At 46.5% G+C, this 20,000-nt stretch overlaps 1 protein-coding gene across 1 annotated transcript in view; it reads left to right on the top strand.

The window, feature by feature from the left end:
• The window catches only part of pik3r3b (phosphoinositide-3-kinase, regulatory subunit 3b (gamma)), a 239,177-nt gene that overhangs the window by 131,506 nt on the left and 87,671 nt on the right, over nucleotides 1-20,000 (top strand). Inside the window, exons 5-7 of the mRNA XM_063200582.1 lie at nucleotides 3,425-3,556; nucleotides 11,501-11,702; nucleotides 13,914-13,999. Of these exons, the coding sequence (XP_063056652.1) occupies nucleotides 3,425-3,556; nucleotides 11,501-11,702; nucleotides 13,914-13,999 (420 nt within the window). The remainder of the gene's footprint in view (nucleotides 1-3,424; nucleotides 3,557-11,500; nucleotides 11,703-13,913; nucleotides 14,000-20,000) is intronic.

The raw sequence follows: 20,000 nt of genomic DNA, 5'->3' as shown, positions 1-20,000 counted from the left end.
ACATAGTCCACTGACCCGGATATAGTTTGCCTTGTTTGGGTTCCTCAGATGTTCAGCTGTTGTCTTGTTTTACACCCCATTACCACCCCCCGAGAGCCACTTTAAAGGGTCACATTTGGCCCGGGTCAAGGCTAAACACTTGTTTAGGGCCTTCCTAACCCCAATGCCACATACAGTTTCTAATGGTGGAATGGTAAGGTCAAAGGGCTACGGTCATTTATGGCTAGAAGCAGAGAGCAATGCCCCAGGATCAGTGTGAACCTGCCATGTACAGTGTGACTATGAGACGTCCACTTTTGTGCCTGTTGTCCACACTAGAGCTAGCCTGGGCGAATAGCCGACTGTTGACTCCGTCAATCAGTCTGGCAAAAGCCATGAGGAATCCGTCTCCGTGGACGATGGGAGATGGTCTGATCTTACTCTATCATTTAAATTAATTGAAGTTCCAAACGCAAATTAAAAATATTCTGCTTTATTAGCATGCCTGTTACGTTACCTAAGTTAAGTTACCTTAACCAATCAGTAACGGAGCTCGCGGGTGAGTTCTACGTCACCACTCTCAACTGTTTGCTGATTGGCGAAACACTGAGAGAACCGAGCTCGAGGCTTTTGCCAGATGATGTGCGGAGCCAAAATCTTTGGGTGGAGTACAGAGGATGGCGTCGCGAGGCTACACTAGAGCCCCCTGTTATACAGAATGGTTTCTTTGTCAACCTCCCTTCACTTATTGAACATATTGGACATACTATGGCAGTTCTACTAGCAATATAGCACTAGCAGTGAAAATAGTAGGCCTATAGAGTGTGTGTATGAGTGTGAAAGACACCATACAAGTCTGGGTCAATTTTCAGAAGACAGAAAAAAAAGTCTGGCCAGACCCGAATTCCATTACTGAGTTATGCCCCAGTCAATGTAGGTTGTAGCTGGGCTGCCACAGTGACGCATTCCTGCTGCAGATTTTGTTATAGTAGTGAGCGGCGATCATGACTGTTGGCACTGATCTTTGTTTATCTGTAAAGGTGATGACTTTTCTCTGTAAATGTAATAGAGTGGCGTCTGCGATGACCATCCTGACCTTACACAAATTACATATAGCAAGCAGGATGACCTTTGTTTGCTTTGAATGGCCATTCCCACCAAGCGTTGCAGGTTTGCACTGTACAGTATATGGTCATCATCATAACTATCACCCAAAGCTGTGAGCAGATGGAAAACTGTAGAAAATGAAAAATATATTTCCAATTGAAGGAAGTTAGACGGTTCAAGTTTAGTGCTTGATGCAGGAATTCTGTTTTCTGTCTGCTCTGCTGTGAGTGAGTAAATGGATAAGAAGGAGAGGGAGAGAGAGGTCATGCAAACAGCATATTGAGCTTTTGATTGCAAGAAACTTTATTTTACAATTAGTCAGGAGGCCAGTCAATTTTATTAACAGTTTAACGGTGATAGTCTGTCAGCAATCCGAGCCTGCATGAGAAGAATAAGATGCCTGTGTGTGTGGAGTGGGGGGGGAGGTGTGGTGGGATGTGGTGGAGTGGAGTGTGGTTTGGTGTGGTGTGACTAATAAGGAATATGTTGCTCTCCTACATGCCAGCAAATTTGTGAGCAGCCCACCCACACCATCCACCCCTCCGTCCTTTCCCACCCCTCTCTGCCTTTCTTTCTCTCCCCACTCTCTTTCTTTCAGTCTATGGCCATTCCTACTGCCTCTCTCCCTGTGCCGCTTTGGCCTTTCTCACACCCTCGGCTTGTTTAGTCTATAGTATGTGCTCACATTCAAGCTACTATGTGGGAATCCAGTTTATCAGCACTCTAAAGATAAGAGAATGTGCCCGTCTCTACTCTATCAAATTACCTCCTGGCTGCCTTTCTGTCCTGCTTGTCTTCTGTTTCTCTGCTTGCAGTAGGGTTGCCACATTTCAGTGGTAAAAAACCTGGACACATTGATACGCGAGCACGAATCATTAATGATATGTGTTTATTTCAATGGGGTAATATGAAGCTATGCATTATAAAAAATCGTGACAGTCCAGGAATTTACCCGGATAGACCATAAAAACCGGGACAATCCAGGAAAAACCTGGACGTGTGGGAACACTAGCTTGTAGTCCTACTCACTCATTGTTTTCTTTTCTATGTTCTCTTTTCTGTGTGTGTATCTGTAGGCCTATGTTTATTTGTTTGTGTTTGTGTGTGTGCTTGTGTGTGCATGTGTGCGCACATGTAGGCTATGCATGCGTTGTGTCCTCGACTAACTTCCTCTGGACTGTAGCGAGAGAGACGATAACTACTCCCTGCTCATAAATGACTAACCTTTAGATCTTAATACCCAAGATGGCCGCTGGGGTCTTTCATAGGCCTCGGAGGTCAGCCGTCAATATATCAATATGTCCCCATAAGCTCCAGTCTTGTTTCAGTGCTTTGAAATGCCTCTCCTTGTGATCAGCTAGCCCACCATTAGCCGTGGAGAAGCTGTATTGACTGCAGGACGTGCAAAGTCAGTCAGTGATGCTTTTTGCGTGGTGCGCCGCTCGACTTGTCGTCTCTAGGGGTGAAAGAGCACTCAATCAGTCGGCTGAAGGTTTTCTCCATACTGGATTGTTGCTTTTTGCCCTTGTGTATTTCTCTCCAAGGACTTCATCTTTTTCTTTCCTCCTCATCTGCACTCTCCACATCTCGTGTGTGTGTGTGTGTGTGTGTGTGTGTGTGTGTGTGTGTGTGTGTGTGTGTGTGTGTGTGTGTGTGTGTGTGTGTGTGTGTGTGTGTGTGTGTGTGTGTGTGTGTGTGTGTGTGTGTGTGTGTGTGTGTGTGTGTGTCTGTGTTTTTAAGTATAGATGATTTCTCTCTCTCTCTTTCTCTCTCTCTGTCTGCCTGTCTGGCTATATCCCTTTTTTCTCCCCTTGCCTGTCTTTCTGCCTGTCTGTCTTCCCCTCTCACCCTCACCTTCTTTGCCTGTCTGTTTGTCCATATGCCACTCATGATGCCACCAGATAGTAAATGAGGTTCTCATTCATATTTTGGAGTTTGAAAGATTGCTCCTACTAGTGTTTGTGTCAATGTTGCACCATTCACACACATCTCTGTACCTTGTGTTCAAGGAAGCTACCACATGCAAAATTGACCTAGGCTACAGTAAAATATACACCCAAACACGTTTGTGCTCTAGTGTGACGGAGGTCATCTTGCACCTGTTCACCCCCCTCGGGGATCGAAAGTGCGACCTCGTTAACTACAACGGTTCGGCAATGAGAGGCACAGTACGATACCGCTGGGCCAAGAGACTAGTCTCTCAGCCCAACGGCACGAGACTGTATGAGGCTAGCGAAGGGAGGTTAACCAGCGTTCCTCGCCAACTCTGTGCTAGTTAGCAACACTAGCGAGTATATTCCAGGTCCTTATCCTCTCTCTCTGTTTCTCTCCTCCACAGATCCCGGAGCAGTGGACCTGGACCAGTATGAGCTTCCGGCATTGGCTGACAGCCTGAGGGGCTACCTCCACGACCTGATCTCTCCCATCATCCCTGCAGTGGTCTACAGCGAGTTAATGTACACAGCACAAGGTAAGAGAAACATCGGCAGTGACCTATAACGGTCTCGAACCTGCAACCTTACCGCAACTTCTGTAAGGGAGACAGACACGTTAGCCAACGGCAGTGTTTCTCAACCTTTTTTTAGGCGAGGCACTCTTTCAATTACTGAAAAATTTCAAGGCACCCCTAAGCAACAAGCTGTAACATGGCATCGCATCGGATACCACAAAAGCTTAGAAAAGTAACACATTTGGAGACATCACACAACCTACGTTCGAAGTTGCAGCTTCCTGGGGCGACCTAAATTTACTTTATTGTGCGTAAATGGCAGATGAAAGACTCCACTGAGCACTGACTAAGCAATACTTTATTAATTTAGACAAATATGTGTTAAATTACATAATGTATTTATCAGCCACGTTTCCGCGGCACCCAGGGTGCCCCGGCACCCTGGTTGAGAAACACTGGCCTACGGTATTAGCTCAATTAAAAGCATACTTTTTTCGGGGTGTTGATGGAAGGTTAGAAATCCTCTACATACACTGAACTCTGCTAGCTGCTATCCATACAGTCCTTACAATACAAGGTATAACTTTATGTCTACAGTATATAGCGTATTCTGATATGACGAGATGAATATGTTACACGATAATGACAACATTAAAGGTTGATTGTTAAGAAACGTGTTAGTAAATTGTAAATGCTTCTGGCTATTTGCAGAGACATTCACATCTGAGCTGCTTGCTTCTCTAACATCTTGCTGCAACATTGCAAGCAACGTGACAGACTGAAATCCATTCCATTCCATTATTTTCTGTTGACCACAAGGTGAATGGAGGCCAAGAGAAGCATGGCTAATGTCAGAGTTATATTTAGATCTTTTTCAGGGACGGACCTGCTGGTAACGTGTCTTGTCAGCTATTGGCATTTGGCCTCAAAGTTGTTGCTCAGAGTATCAAGTTGTCAAGAAACCAACAGCGCTCCTAGCAATATTGAACGTCATGTGTTTATTTCTCATTTAGGCTAATAAAATGTCTTGCAAAATGCATAATACTGTGTGTGTGTGTGTGTGTGTGTGTGTGTGTGTGTGTGTGTGTGTGTGTGTGTGTGTGTGTGTGTGTGTGTGTGTGTGTGTGTGTGTGTGTGTGTGTGTGTGTGTGTGTGTGTGTGCACACAAGTGCGTTCGAGAGAGAGAGAGAGAGAGAGAGAGAGAGAGAGAGAGAGAGAGAGAGAGAGAGACAGAGATAGAGACAGAGACAAAGACAGAGAGAGGTAATTATCTTTACTCTGACTTCAGTGGGCATCGCTTACGAAATCATAGGTAGCCTACAATGTCTCCTGAAATCTCTCGTGTTGTCTTTCTGTCTATCTCACAGACTCTCACGCAGTTTTCCTCACGCACACAGCATTTGATAGCTATTGAGTAGAGCCTGACTGGAGGACAGTCTAAGTGGCTAAGTCTGTTACATAAGCACTCCCCATTCACCCCCTCTCTTTGTCTCCTTCCCACAATCTCTGGCCTCCTTTCTCTCTCTCTCTCTCTCTCTCTCTCTCTCTCTCTCTCTCTCTGTCTTTGTCTCTGTCTCTCTCTCTCTCTCTCTCTCTCTCTCTCTCTCTCTCTCTCTTTTCTTCTTTTCATTAACCACCACCACTGCTCTTCCTGCCTCCCCTGCCATTCTCTTTTTCTGGCACCCCTCTCTCTCTCCTCTTAGTAATCACTGCTGTCCTGGCCCATTCACTTCTTTCATCCCCCAATCCTGTCATTCCTCTTTCTGTCTCTCTCTCTCTTTCTCCCTACTGTAAGAGTAAGTGTCCTGCCTCAGTGTGCCACAGATGAATAGGTGCTCAGGCTGGCTGGCTGGCTGGCTGGACGCTGCTGCTGCTGCTGCTGCTGCTGCTTCAGCCTACTGCTGCTACTACTGCTGCTGCTGCTTCAGCCTACTGCTGCTGCTGCTACTGCTGCTGCCGGGTCCGTGTTTACACAAGAGAGCGTCTAATGGTCCGTGCTGCATTGTGTGCAGACAATGCCGAGAGAAAAGGGCCAGGAGGCCTGCTGACTCATGGCAGCAGAGGCCAGTCACAAGGCCTTGGCTCTGGCTCAGGAAAGACACCACCACTGCCGTCATCAGGACAGCACACTGTGTGTCTGAGCCTTGCTCTTAACCCCGGCCTTCTTCTAGAAGCAGTGGCGACGCTTTGGCTGGAGTCCTATTCTGTCAATTTCTTCATTAAGTCACAGGGTGTTTTTTTTGCTGTACTGACGTCACTTGCGGAAAAAAGTGGGCACGCTCTCGCTCATATGTTTTACCCTGGTAATGCAATCTAGGAGAGCTCTGGCTCCCCTGTGCAAAGCTTGTGAAGTCCAATTAAACAATTTAGCCCACAGCAAGTTCAGTTCATATTTCCTTGAAAGACGCCGGTCAAACCAAGGTTAAGATAGTATCTAAGTCAGAGTGTCTGTCTGTGTATCTGTGGGGCTGTGTTGCTCTATATGTTCACTTTAAAAAAAACATTAGACTCTTACTATTTCAGCCAAATAAAAGCTACATCTTGCACATTAGCTTTCTTGTTGCATTGAATCATCATACCGCACATTTGACACAGTAAGGGTATACTTTCTGTATAACTTAACAAACCTAGGCAACCATGTACAAATGACTGCACATACCGGTACTTTCTTCAGAATGATCTACACACTAAGCACAATACTGAAGATATCATCTAGGGGGCAGATTAGCCAACGGCGCTCTCAATAATATTTTCCACCATTGTTTGACTCGTGACCCGCAACCTCAACATGCAGTGGTGTAGTCTACGGAGTATACCCACTTCTAAATTTCAGGGATTTCAGTATACCCACTTAAAATTGATTGATCCATTGTTTTGAATAGCACACATATATACAGTATACCCATTTCAAAAAATGCTCAAATATACAGTATACCCACCATGAAAAAAAGTAGACTACACCACTGTCAGCATGGTAGTGTGGAAGATTTCCCCATGCAGTGGTGTCAGAATTGCACCGTGCGCACCTGTCTACGTACCGTACCTTGTGCCCGGTGGCCTACAGCAGAGGTTCTTAACCTTTTTTCTTAACGCACCCCCTTACCTGTGTCCAAGACAAGCCGCGCACCCCCATCCCGAACGTCTTCATGTGTATACACACTAAAAACTTATTTAAGTGATTAATTACAACGATTCTTGTTGGAGACATTAACCCATACCTTAATCATTTTACATGTGGACCAAGACCTGTTTTAATTTCATTTTGATTTGGCCTAATTACAATGTTCGCAAGCAGAATTTTGGTTGCATGCCCAACAAAAAAAATAATCCCCCAGGGGGTGCCCGCACCCCAGGTTAAGAACCACTGGCCTACAGTACCCCACACAAAATGTACATAAATGATGTATGGCAATGTGTTCATGCATGAACAGTTCTGCAAGCATATCCTGGGCCTAAAACAGATAGATTTCAGTCTGTTAAATCCGAAAATAAAAACTGAGATAATTTATTCCTATCTTTTGGAAACTACCCACACCAGTATGAAATCATTGGAGAATCTGTTTGACACTCTCATCCAAGCATCTTTATTGAGCGGTCTGTGGATATCATGTCTTTGTTCTTCCCAGTATGAAAAATTACATAATATTTTTATCCTATTTATTATTGATTTTACTTGCAAAAGAAATTCTGCTGCCTTCATAAAAGAAACAAAACATTCACTGGCATTAAGGCTATGTATTTGTCTACAGTGACTACAACAGAGAAACTGGCAACAAAAAAAGCTAAAACTGCAATGCATGCAGTACTGTATGTTTATCTACCCGTGTGTGTTTGATTTGTGCGTGCGTGCGTGCGTGCGTGCGTGCGTGCGTGCGTGCGTGCGTGCGTGCGTGCGTGCGTGCGTGCGTGTGTGCGTGCGAGCGAGCGTGTGTGCGTGCATGCCTGCGTGTATAGTATGTGCGTATGTAAAAGACCCTTTTGTTGGTCTTTTGGACCTTATCCTAATAGCACACACTGGCAGGTCAGCAGACTCTCAGGTACCCATCTGGCTGCCCTTGGAAACTGGCCTCCTGCTGTAACACTGTTCTCGACCCCAGGCCATACGCCTGCCTGCCTGCCTGCCTGCCTGTCCCCCCATCCCCCTATTCCCCAATCCAGCACCCTCCCCCTGCCCCCTCCTGCTCCGGACACCCTGCTGAGACCCGGTGTAGAAGGCCAAGTTCCCAGCTTTGCCCCCCTCAGAGCAGGGGTCAGCCACTATCGATATTAGCCAGCAGGACAGAGGAGGGGGGTTGGTGGTTACCAGACCTCAGCCTTGGCTGGTCAGTGTATGTGGGCAGTGTGTGTGTGTGTGTGTGTGTGTGTGTGTGTGTGTGTGTGTGTGTGTGTGTGTGTGTGTGTGTGTGTGTGTGTGTGTGTGTGTGCGTGCGTGCGTGCGTGCGTGCGTGCGTGCGTGCGTGCGTGCGTGCGTGCGTGCGTGCGTGCGTGCGTGCGTGCGTGTGTGTGTCTGTGTGTGTGTGTGTAGACTACGATGGGTATGACATTGTGTGTGCTTGTGAATGTGTATTTGTGTGTGTGTGTGTATGTGTGTGAATGTGTGCGTGTGAGACTGTTGGTGTGCATGTGTAGGGGTGGGGGGGTGTGTGGGTAAAGTCTGTGGTCAGACAGAAGGTGCATGACCAAGGTCAATGTGCTGACCTCCAGTGCGCAGTGCAGATTGTCTCTGGTCACCTCTGCGGCCACTCAGCCAATCACTGACCTTTGATCCCGTGACACTTATCTTCTATAAGCAGTGCCGCCGCCCCGCGCCGCACTGCTCTGTGCCTTAACCAGCCGTCGCATAATGGCCAGGGCCTCGTAGACCACGGGGTCATGATTTATAGAGGGGAACCAGGAGTGTGTAGGAAACAAGGCAGGGAAGAGAGGAAAGAGCGCACAGACAGACAGACAGACAGACAGACAGACAGATAGACAGACAGACAGACAGACAGACAGACAGACAGACAGACAGACAGACAGACAGACTGACTGACTGACAGAGAAAGAAAGATTTCTGTAAATCTTTTTTCTCATATGAGACATGTCGACTTGAGCAAGTTTAATTTATTCCTATATTTTTTGCGATTAGTGACATGAATTAAATTAAGTAACTAGAAATGAAGAGTTCAGATGCAAAAAAGTGCCTTTTCAGAAAATAATCTTAATTAATTTTTATTTAATAAAGAGCTATCAAAAATGCATATTTTTTTATTTTATTTATGTAATAAAACTATTTATATGTATTATCAAGTACATGAATGTAAACCAAACCAACAATGGGATTCTCTAAAAATATAGAAGTGCAGGTCTTCAGAAATGGCGTTAGGGGGTTTTGCATCTGAACTCTTCAAATGCACTTACAGAATGCAGACCTCCGCCAAGGAAACTGTTTGATAGAGCATTTGACCATGTTACACCCATTTTTTTGTGGAGTTAGAAACTGGAATCTCAAAATTTGCCCTGTCACGTAATGGTGAGGAATCTTTTATTTTAAATCCTGGATCCTGGATTTTGATACAGATTGTGATCTGGATCACCACCAAAATGTAATCCCTTGTTCCTTTTGTCACAAAATGTCATCAAAATTCATGCATAACTTTGTGAGTTATCCTGCAGGCGAGCAGACAGACTAACAGATAGACAGACAAACAGACAAATAAACCAGCGCGACCAAAACATAACCTCCTTGGTGGAGGTAAAAATTCAATTGAATTGAATATAAGAATACAAAAAGCGTATTTTTCACATGCATAAAATTGCAAAGAATTGCTAATAGGTGAATAAGGAGAATTTTGCTGCTGAATGAATAGGCCACAAGCTGAGGGAGATTGAGAGAGTCCATGCACGCAAACACGCATGCATGTACACACACACACGCACACACTCACAAATATGTGCATTATTTTTCTTTCTCTTTATTCACAAAATCTGTTGAACTGCTTTTGCAATAGTAATTCAAAACACACAGAGGGGGTGGGTATAGGAAGAGAAAAAGAGAGAGAAAGAGAGAGAGGAAGAGATGAGATGAGGGAAGGGAAGGCCGGTGGAAAAGAACACTTAAATCTGTACTGCCTCTCTTAACCCTTTGAGGAGTACCATCACAAATATGTGATTAGAATTCTGCCCAAATTTTGAGTTCTCATTATGATGTCATAATGTCTTTGCGAGATTTTTAACACAGACGTCTTGGGAGCTGTAGAGTGTTCCAGTAAAATTCTAGAAGAACCTCTAGAAATTCCTTACTCCTCAAAGGGTTAAGAGAAATATGCTGGGCTTAAATCCAGGAGGGGGGTTCAATAGTTGAAGGAAAATAGGATGCTCTCCAAACATCAATAAATCCATATTTTGACAGCTTGATAAATGGCAGCAGGCCAAAACACTCAGCAATTTCTGCAAGCCCCAGCTTCAGTCTTTACCATCATAATAAAAATGGGACTAAGTCCAATTACGTAATAAAAATAATATTGATTGATGCGTTTCTGCCTCTTTATTATTATTACAGTATTTTACATAATAAACTGTAATACCCATGTGATGCCTTCTGCCTTAGGCTTGTGTGCGTTTGTGCGTGTGTGTGTACTGTATGTGTGTGTGTGTGCGTGTGTGTGTGTGTGTGCGTGTGTATGTGTGTGTGTGTGTGCGTGTGCATGCGAGTGTGTGCATGTGTGCGTGCGTATGTGCGTGTGTGTGCATGTGTGTGTTTTAGGATTGTGTGGTGTGTCCATTGGGATGTCCAAGGAGACACTCATCTCATCAGGAGAAGATAACGTGACAGAGTGGAGAGGAGAGGAGAGGAGAGGAGAGGAGAGGAGAGGAGAGGAGAGGAGAGGAGAGGAGAGGAGAGGAGAGGAGAGTAGAGGAGAGGAGGGGAGGAGAGAAGAGGAGAGGAGAGGAGTAGAAGAGGAGAGGAGAGGAGAGAAGTGGAGGCACAGATGTTGTCTTGTTTACTGTGGGAAAGCCCATCACAGCACTGCCGGTCAATATGTCAGGGCTTGACTAAATAAGGGCTTTGTCTCCGCAACGGGCACAGACAATAGGGGCAGGGGGGGCAGGGGGGGCAGGGGAGTAGCAGCCCTACTCTGGGGAGTGGCCGGCTGTACTGCTGGGGCAACTGGCCCAAAGGCTCCTGATGCCGCGATACCACCCAGCAATCCCCACCACCACCACCACCCACTCCCAACAGACTGCAAGGGTAACACAGGAGAACACACACCATTGTTTGGTGTGTGTGTGTGTGTGTGTGTGTGTGTGTGTGTGTGTGTGTGTGTGTGTGTGTGTGTGTGTGTGTGTGTGTGTGTGTGTGTGTGTGTGTGTGTGTGTCTGTGTCTGTGTCTGTGTCTGTGTCTGTGTCTGTGTCTGTGTCTGTGTTGCCTGTGATATGAGTTTGGGGTAATGACTCAAAACTTACATTGGCCTCATGCTCTTTGCTAGACAGATTTAAGACACCTGATTGTCTAACTGTCTGCCAAGTTACCTAAACATAGACATTGATGCATGCGCGTGCGCACACACACACACGCACACACACTCCGAGAAATAATCACTGCGGTGACGTTACACACCTTGATATTGATGATTAGAAGGACCAGAAGAAAGATCGAAATTTCCATGTGTGAAATTGTTTTCATTAAAGAAGCAAAATAGCAAAGCACAGGCTCGGTCTGCAAGCAATCATCGGCTCATTCGCATTGTGTGACCAGCAAATAGGTCAGTTTACATTTTACGACTTCAATTGCGAATCTATGTGCGTCACTGGTGAAAAGTAAAATAAATGTTTCTGTGTTTGTTTATATTTTTCCCATTGCAAATACACAGAGCCTGGAGGAGTGTTAACGCAACACTCAGAGAGCTGAAACAACATAATTTGTCCTCTACTGTTGATTTAACACAGCACACATTGTGTGTGTTTGTTTTTTTCCATTGCAGAGACACAGAGCCTGGAAGAGTGTGGCCAGCAGCTGAAGGTGATCCTGGAGTCCCCCAGCATGCCCCAAGCCAACCACCAGCTCCTGGTCCATCTCACACGACACCTGAGCAGGGTGGCCCAGGCAGGGCCACAGAGCCAGGCGAGTCCCAGGCTTCTAGCTCAGGCCTACAGCGAGGCCGTGTTCAAGCACTCCCACATCAGGTAAGAGTCTGCCGACCTATTCCCATACTGTATATCAGCCACATGGGCAGATAAATGGACCGTGGACATAAAACAGGGACTCAACACTATGCTCAGGTCTGCCTTTCACATCAGTCTGTGTGTACTTATGTTGATGCCATTCATTTCGGGAACGTACCTATGTTCCCCGGGTCCTATGTTACCGGGGTCCTATGTTCCCCTGTCTTCGTATGGGACCGGGGAACTTAGGGCCCCGGCAGCAGTCTACTTGGCAGCAGTGTACTTGGAAGCAGCGGGGAACATGGAACCCTTTTTTGGGTAACCGGGGAACATAGGACCCGGGGAACATAGGACCCGGGCAACATAGGGATGACCCCTTCATTTCAATGGGACACCGCACAGACTGCTCAATACCGCACCGGACAAGAGTCAATGCCATATTGCCATTGTTTTCAATGATACTCCACTCACAGCCCACACAACACTACACACAAAAATAGACTTGCTCAGGGAATCAGCTCTTTGGTGTGGATGACTTATCTGCTTTCATGCACTCCTAACACCAAATACATCATGCATCGTCAGAATATGTCTGATACTTTTGAATTTGTCTTGCTGTCAAATCCTTATCACTATCCATAATATGTGTGGAGATCAACATTAGCTTATTGCACAGCTTGGATTCACTCTTGCAGTTTATTTAGAAATTGAAAAGAATGGTTTTTTTTTCCATGTCTCTCTAACTCCTTTCACACTCCTTGCGAAATGTTCGTCTGTTGGCAAGAAATTCAATGTCAATGAGTCAGAACATGTAATTTTTCCCAGTGTTTCTTTCATATAACAGTTTAGGGAGGCAATTGAGCGTGCAGTCACACCACCACCAGAAGTAACCACGCACACAATGACTGAAAATGAACTCGTGCAATAACACGAGGAAATTCCAGCCTGTATAAATGTATTCCTATGTACGCACGCACATATACACAACTACAGTACACAAAAACATGTGCATGCACACACACACACGCACACACACGCACACACACAAAACACAAACACAAGCACAAAAAAATGAGAAAGACATTTTATGGTTAGGTCTTTTATTGCTCTGCTTCCTTTGCTTGAGCAGAATGCCATGAGCCAGCCAGCCAGGCCAATAAAGGGCCAGTTAGTTAGTCAGTCAGTCAGTCCGTCCCAGCTCCTGCTCCTCAGAATGGATCCAGTGGAGCCATGTCTCTGCCTGACGCTGCCTCATATGACACACTGTGTCCCTGGCTGTGGCCATGACCGTGCATGTGGTGTACTGGCTGCCCTCTGGCCTGCCCGCCTGCCTGTGAGCAGGAGGTACAGGGAGCTGCATTGTCCTCTCCCCCTCCTCCTCCTCCTCCTCCTCCTCCTCCTCCTCCTCTTCACCTCACCCCCCCTTCCCCATTCTCATTCCCTGTGGCCCTCAGCAGTCTTGATTAGGTTGGAGGCTCCTGTCCTAGCGCCATGTCTGACGGACGAGAGCAACCCAGGGACTTTCCCCACGCTGCCACTTCCCATGTATCTAGCGGAGAGACTGCAGATGAAGAGAGAAGAGAAGGGAAAAGTGGAGGAGGCAGAGAGCAAAGAATTAGACAGGGAGAGGTAGACAGACAGAGTGACGCTAGGCATTCGCCGTTGTCTTAATCTAGTCATCAGATTGCTGCCAGTCACTTCTCTATCGCAGGATTGTAGTTATGGAGGATACACTGCACATCAGAAAATGAACATCTTTTCTTTCTGAGTGTCATTGACTTCAATCCATAAACAGCCACACAGGTTATCATGTATCATTGCCATCAGTTGTGATCAAAATAGCCTAAAAACACACTTTTCACAGATTTCGCTGAAAACTCCTATTCACTGCCTTTTAAAATTTCAAGCCTCTTGTGCCACCCTTTAACATTGACCAAATTCACTAAGATTTTACAAGGAAGTTATATTAGTACTAATCAACAATACTGGAAATATGTGTTTGGGTGTGTGTGTGTGCGTGCGTGCGTGCGTTCATGTGTGTGATGATATTATGGTTATCTTTGGCCAGCCCTCAGATGCCGACTCTCTCTCTCTCTCTCCCTCTCTCTCTCTCTCTCTCTCTCTCTCCCTTTCTCTCTCCCTCTCTCTCTCCCTCTCTCTCCCTCTCTCTCTCCCTCTCAACCTCTCTCAACCTCTCTCAACCTCTCTCTGTATGTCTTTGTTCTTCTGCAGTGCGGACGTGAACCCTGAACACCACGTGAAGATCCTGGAGGCTCTGATCCTAACCGGAGGCCTGACAGAGATGCAAGCTGCCCCAGGTAAGCTTTACCTCCTCTAGGCACTAACATACTGAACACGACGAGAGCAACAGTGGCGCCGGAAGTAACTGACTCTGTAGACCAGGGGTGGGGAGCCTATGACTCCAGGGCCATTTGCGGCCCATGAGGCTGTTTTATCCGGCCCCCGATGTAATTTTAATGTTATGCAGCTTCACATGAAATATGACACATTTTGTAAAGGACTCTTAGAAAGACCATTTGCAATACAATTTGATTATATTCAGGGGATCTAGAGAAGGTGGGGTCTGTTTTAAAGGTGGCTGCCTTCAATATCGGCCTAAAGTGCAGGGGGAAATTCTGGTTTGTGCTTATAGTATGGCCCTCGGAGGACTTTTACGGCCCTTGGTGGAATTTCAAGTGACCCCTCGAATGAAAAAGGTTCCCCACCCCTGCTGTAGATGAACTGGTGTCAAAAGTGACTAAAGTTATTTTGGTGACGAGATGCCATTGGGGCAGTTTGTAGTTGAACTTGAAGTTGAATATATATGGTAATGGAGTGTGAAGCCGTAGCAGCAGCAGCAGTCGTCAATCGTAATGTTGTAGTGCTTGCGTGCTGCTTGTAATCATCCTCCTCTGTCGCTTTGCCATTTGTGAGGTTGCTGCTCTACAGTAAGTAGTCCAGTGACACTATCTAAGCTTCATCTAGCTTTTTGCCGCTTTTTGGCTTGTTTGCTTTTTGGCGTGTTTGCAGGGTCAGATCTCAGATGTTGTAGTAACCTGAGATACACACGTCTAGACAAAGATAAACATACACGCATCCACGCACGCACACACACACACATGCATGCAAGCATGCTCTCACACACACGCACACAGGCACACGGGAGGGAGGAAAGTAGAGAGAGAGAGAGAGATCGAGAGAGATCGAGAGCGAGGGCGAGAGAGACTTGCTGACGGAATGTTCTACTATTATCAGATGATGATCTGTCCATCTGTCTGTCTGTCTGTCTGTCTCTCTGTCTGGACCTACCATTGGCGAAGGTGTGATGCAGTCATCTGCAGGTCTGAGCTCTTTTAAAGCAAGTGGTGGTGTAGGTGGTGTTGGTGGTGTTGGTGGGGAGGTTTGGCGCTTACTGAACTGGAAGACGATGAGATCATAGAGATCTAAATTGGACGCGAGCAGGCAGCTGAGGTCACCTTACTTGGCCTGTCCTGTACTGTCTTGGCCAGGGTTGCCAGATGAGACTCATTTCCAACCCAAAAAATGTCAAAAACCCGCCTGAAAGCACGTAATCCTGTCCATTTGTACAAAATTCTATTGACTTCTATGGCCATAAAAACCTGCCAAATGCCCCTTTTACCATTTTTTTACCCGCAGACTGTCATCCTAAGCAGCCCAATTGGGCGGGAAACAGACCGATCTGGCAACACTGGTCTTGGCACGAGTGGGAGGCTGGATAAGAATATCTGCTCGCTCTGGTGTCTGTGGATAATTCCAGACCCCTCAACAGATCATCTGAAAACTTTTACAGTTGGTCTACACTATATCAGAATGTGCACCATCGAAAAGCCTACCGGACGTAATACCCCAAAGATGATTGTGTTACTGTAGTATACGCTGGACGCTGGATGTATTCATAAAGCAGTAGACAATTACGTACATTATATACCCAGTATATTGACATTGAGATTTGCTGTTCAAATAACACATAATGCCTCTTCTGGCATAGCACTGAAAGCCTTCACAAGATACCAGTAGAAAAAGAAACGTATACTGCCAACTTTGTGCTGTCTGGAGCTACATAGCTTAGCGACTTGGCTATTAGATCTGAACATTTTTCTTCCCCTTTTTCTGGTTCCCATACTCCCATGCTGTGTCATGTGACATGCTGTGTGGATGTAGGCTTTCTGTCATTCATTTACTTGAAATACGAACTGCATTGAGGTCTGGCGTGCACTACACACGATGGAGGGCTTGAGGTGGAGGGAACTGTGGGTAATGCTGCTCGGCTGGGGCCCCGCTGGCCCTACTATAGTGCTCCCTGGTCCCTGGTTCCTGGCAGGAGCCTGTTATAATGATCTCGCTTTTCCTGTCAGAGCTGTTGGCAGAGAGTGCGGTACTCCAGTGTGCCTACCCCTGCCCAACAACCCCCCACCGCCATCCCCCATTCTACCCCATTGCCCACCGTCACGCCCTCCCCTCCCCTCCCCTCCCCTCCCCTCCCCTCCCATCCGCCTGAACTCCGCACTGAACTGTCACCCCCTCCTCCTACTCCCCCTTTCCTACCTCTCTCTCTCTCGCTCTACCTCTCTCTCTCTCTCTTTTTTTTTCTCTCTCTTTCTCTCTCTCTCCTTCCCCCCTGGTCGTCTCTGTGGTTTAATGAAAGGGGGGGGTGAACTGTTGCCCAGCCGGGTGTAGTTTATTTAACTTATGTATTTCTCACAGAGGAGGGAAATGACTGGGCCCCATCCCATCCCCTTGAGCTTGCATCACACAATCCAAACAGCTCGGGCACCACATTTCACTTCATGGGAAGAGTAAAACTACCACAACAAATTGCACAGGCACATACAAGAGTTCTTCAAGAACTGCGAGAGTGATTTTTTTTAATTAAAAGTTAAAAAATATTTTGTGCCAAAAAAAAGTCAAACAGTACAAGGTTATTTTTTATAAGGGAGATGGGTGTACATGCATGCACACAACTCTCTCTCTCTCTCTCTCTCTCTCTCTCTCTCTCTCTCTCTCTCTCTCTCTCTGTCTCTCTCTCTCTCTCTCTCTCTGTCTCTCTCTCTCTCTCTCTCTCTCTCTCTCTCTCTCTCTCTCTCTCTCTCTCTCTGTCTCTCTCTCTCTCTGTGTCTCTGTCTCTGTATCTGTATCTGTCTCTCTCTCTCACACACACGCACACACGTACACACACATGCACATGCACACGCACATGCACATGCACAAACACATTCATGCATGCACACACACCTGCACATACACAGACAAGCACAAGCACACACACGCGTACAGATATACATGACATTTTCACAGATGTGCAGAGGAGCCAGAGGGTTGTCATCTCTGCTGACTCTCCGGAGTGAATGATTGAGTCAGTGAGTCGATGACTAAATTCAGAGGCTACTTTTTAATCTTTTGTACATAGTATTATTTTACAGAATGAAAGACTGAAAGGCTCCAAGGCATGATGAATCAGTGTAACATTATTCGACCACGTAATGGCCACGGTTTGCAGTAACAGTAGTGATGTCGCATTGATACAGTAAGAGACTCATGCCCATGCTGATCATCTGCATAATATTATGGGTAGGCAGGTTTTGTTGTGGGAAGTCTTCGAGGCATTATTGCTCTCTTTGACCAATACTTAAAGACGTATGTGTGGTTGGGTGAGTGGCTGTCAAAAAGGTTTGAGGTTGTGGTGGTGGGGGATGGATATAGCCAAGGGGTCAGATCCATCCAGCACTCTGTGAGAGTGAGAACAGCAGAAGTGTCAGTCCCCCCAGCCCAACCCACCCCACCCCACCCCAAACCCACCCCTCTCCACCAACCACCCCCTCTTAATCAACCGTTATGGCACCTCTGTTTGAGGGGAAGAATCAATGGGCTCCGGGGGCCGTGGGGCAGAGCAGGGACAGATTTATGGCTGAGTCTGAGCTACGTGGCTGGCCACTCAGGGGTCACTCCTCTTGGGACATGCTGCTGGCCTCCTCCACGCTGGCTTGGCTGCTGCTAGGGCTGGAGGACCAGTGGTGTAGTCTACGTAGAACGCGGGTATACGGAGTATACCCACTTCTACATTTCAGGGATTTCAGTATACCCACTTAAAATTGATTGCTCCATCGTTTTGTATGGCACAAATATATACAGTATACCCACTTCAAAAAATGCTCAAATATACAGTATACCCACCATAAAAAAGTAGACTACACCTCTGTGTAGGACAGAGTACGGGGTGGGGGGTTGGCACTGCAGCTGGGAGGGAGTGAGAGAGGTGCAGTGGTGGTCAGGAGTCCAGACTGGACCAGGACCAAAAGAAGGCCGGGGCACTTTTGCACGTCCCCCAGGTAAACTGAGGTCCAGCCCAGGGCGCATTGGAGAATGCCTTGTATGCCAGATTACCAGTCCAGGCATGGTGATGATAGTAACAGAAGTAGAACGTGAAGCAGCGTAGGGGTGGTACGGTTCACAAAATTCACGGTTCGGTTCATATCACGGTGTCAAGGTCACGGTTTTCGGTTCTCTACGGTTCTTTTTTTTAGTTCATGATAAATGATGCACTGGGAATATTAAACAATATTTATATAACTGCAGTTAAAAGGCTTATAATAGGCTTATTCTATAGGCTCATAATGTGAAAATGGTGTGATTTTAATTGCGTCATCCTCTGATTGGTCTTATACGCTAATGTTTTAATCAGAGAGACTGGATAAGATACTCCTAGAATGTCTGTTTTACATATTTTTCTGAGCAGTACATGAATTGCGGTTTGCAACGGATTGCACGGTTCGGTTCGGTATGTGTGTGAATTGTACGGTTTCGGTTTTCGGTGCGGTTTGTGCCATCCCTACTTGACGGCTCTCCTAAGGAAAGCCCATGATGGCTGGACTGGACTGGACAGGCTGACTGACTGGTTGGATGTTCTGGCTGGTTGGATGTTCTGGCTGGTTGGATGTTCTGGGTGTGCTTTGCGTTGTGCATCGCTTGTACTGTCAGTGCACTGCACGCTCTCTTTTGTTTCCCTCTCTGTTGTTGCTGCATTCTTTTGTGTTTTTGTTTGTCTGTGTGTGTAGATCTGTGGTGGGATAGAATGTGTTTCGCCTCCAAAGGGTTATACATTACGCCAAGTAATCTGCATGCACGCCAAAGGCTTCATTTGTGCGTCTTTTATTGGACTTCCTGTGCTCCTTTCATACAGTATGTCACATTGGGGGACTCTCTCTCTCTCTCTCTCTTTCTCTCTCTCTCTCTCTCTCTCTCTCTCGCCTCGCCCTTCTCTCTCTTTCTCTCTCTCTCTCTGGCATCTTTTGCTCTCTCTCTCTCTCTCTCTCTCTCTCTCTCTCTCTCTCTCTCTCTCTCTCTCTCATTATCTGCTATATCTGGAGTGTGACAGCTACATCTCAGTCTTCTCCAGCTGCTGCTGCTGCTGTGGTCGCAGCCTCCGTGAGCTGCAGACGTAAACATTGGAATCTATTTTCTTTAGGCACGAGAGAATGCATGGGCAACTCTCGGGAATTGTTTTGGGTGTATACAGTACGTACATACTGTGTGTGTGTGTGTGTGTGTGTGTGTGTGTGTGTGTGTGTGTGTGTGTGTGTGTGTGTGTGTGTGTGTGTGTGTGTGTGTGTGTGTGTGTGTGTGTGTGTGTGTGTGTGTGTGTGTGTGTGTGTGTGTGTGTGCACGTGTGTGGGCCTGTGTGCGTGCGTGCTTATGTGTGTGTAAGGCTACTTGCTTTTATGCCTTGCTCCAATTATTGCTGAAATGTGTGTGCCGCTGTGCATAGCCTGGGGAAAGAGCAAGGTCAGGTTCACAAGTGACTAACCAACCCCCAACCACATACCTGCCAGTGTGCACCCGCACACACACACACACACACACACACACACACACACACACACACACACACACACACACACACACACACACACACACACACACACACACACACACACACACACACACACACACACACACACACACACACACACATTGTTCTCAAGACCGTACCGACCCTGTCGTCCTGGGACTACATTAGCAAGGGTCAGAGGTCAAAAGAAGACCTACAGGGAGTCTTTGAGACGCACACACACATGCATGCACTCACACACGCACAGTGTTTGAGCATGGTGTATGTGTTCTTGTGTACAGTATATCTTTGAGTTGACATATAAGTTTGAGTTGACATACCCATCATAGTAGCCTGTATGCTGTTATTTGCCCCTTGTGTATCAATTGTTTGTATTTAAGTTCAAGAAAAAGCTCAGCAACTCAGTTTCTATTTGTTTGATATACTTCCACGTAGAAAGCTCTACACTCATC

Source organism: Engraulis encrasicolus, chromosome 6, assembly GCF_034702125.1.
Source record: "Engraulis encrasicolus isolate BLACKSEA-1 chromosome 6, IST_EnEncr_1.0, whole genome shotgun sequence".
NCBI classification, from domain to species: domain Eukaryota; kingdom Metazoa; phylum Chordata; class Actinopteri; order Clupeiformes; family Engraulidae; genus Engraulis; species Engraulis encrasicolus.
Note: the sequence above shows the minus strand (reverse complement) of the source record. Positions and strands in the feature narration are given on the sequence as shown.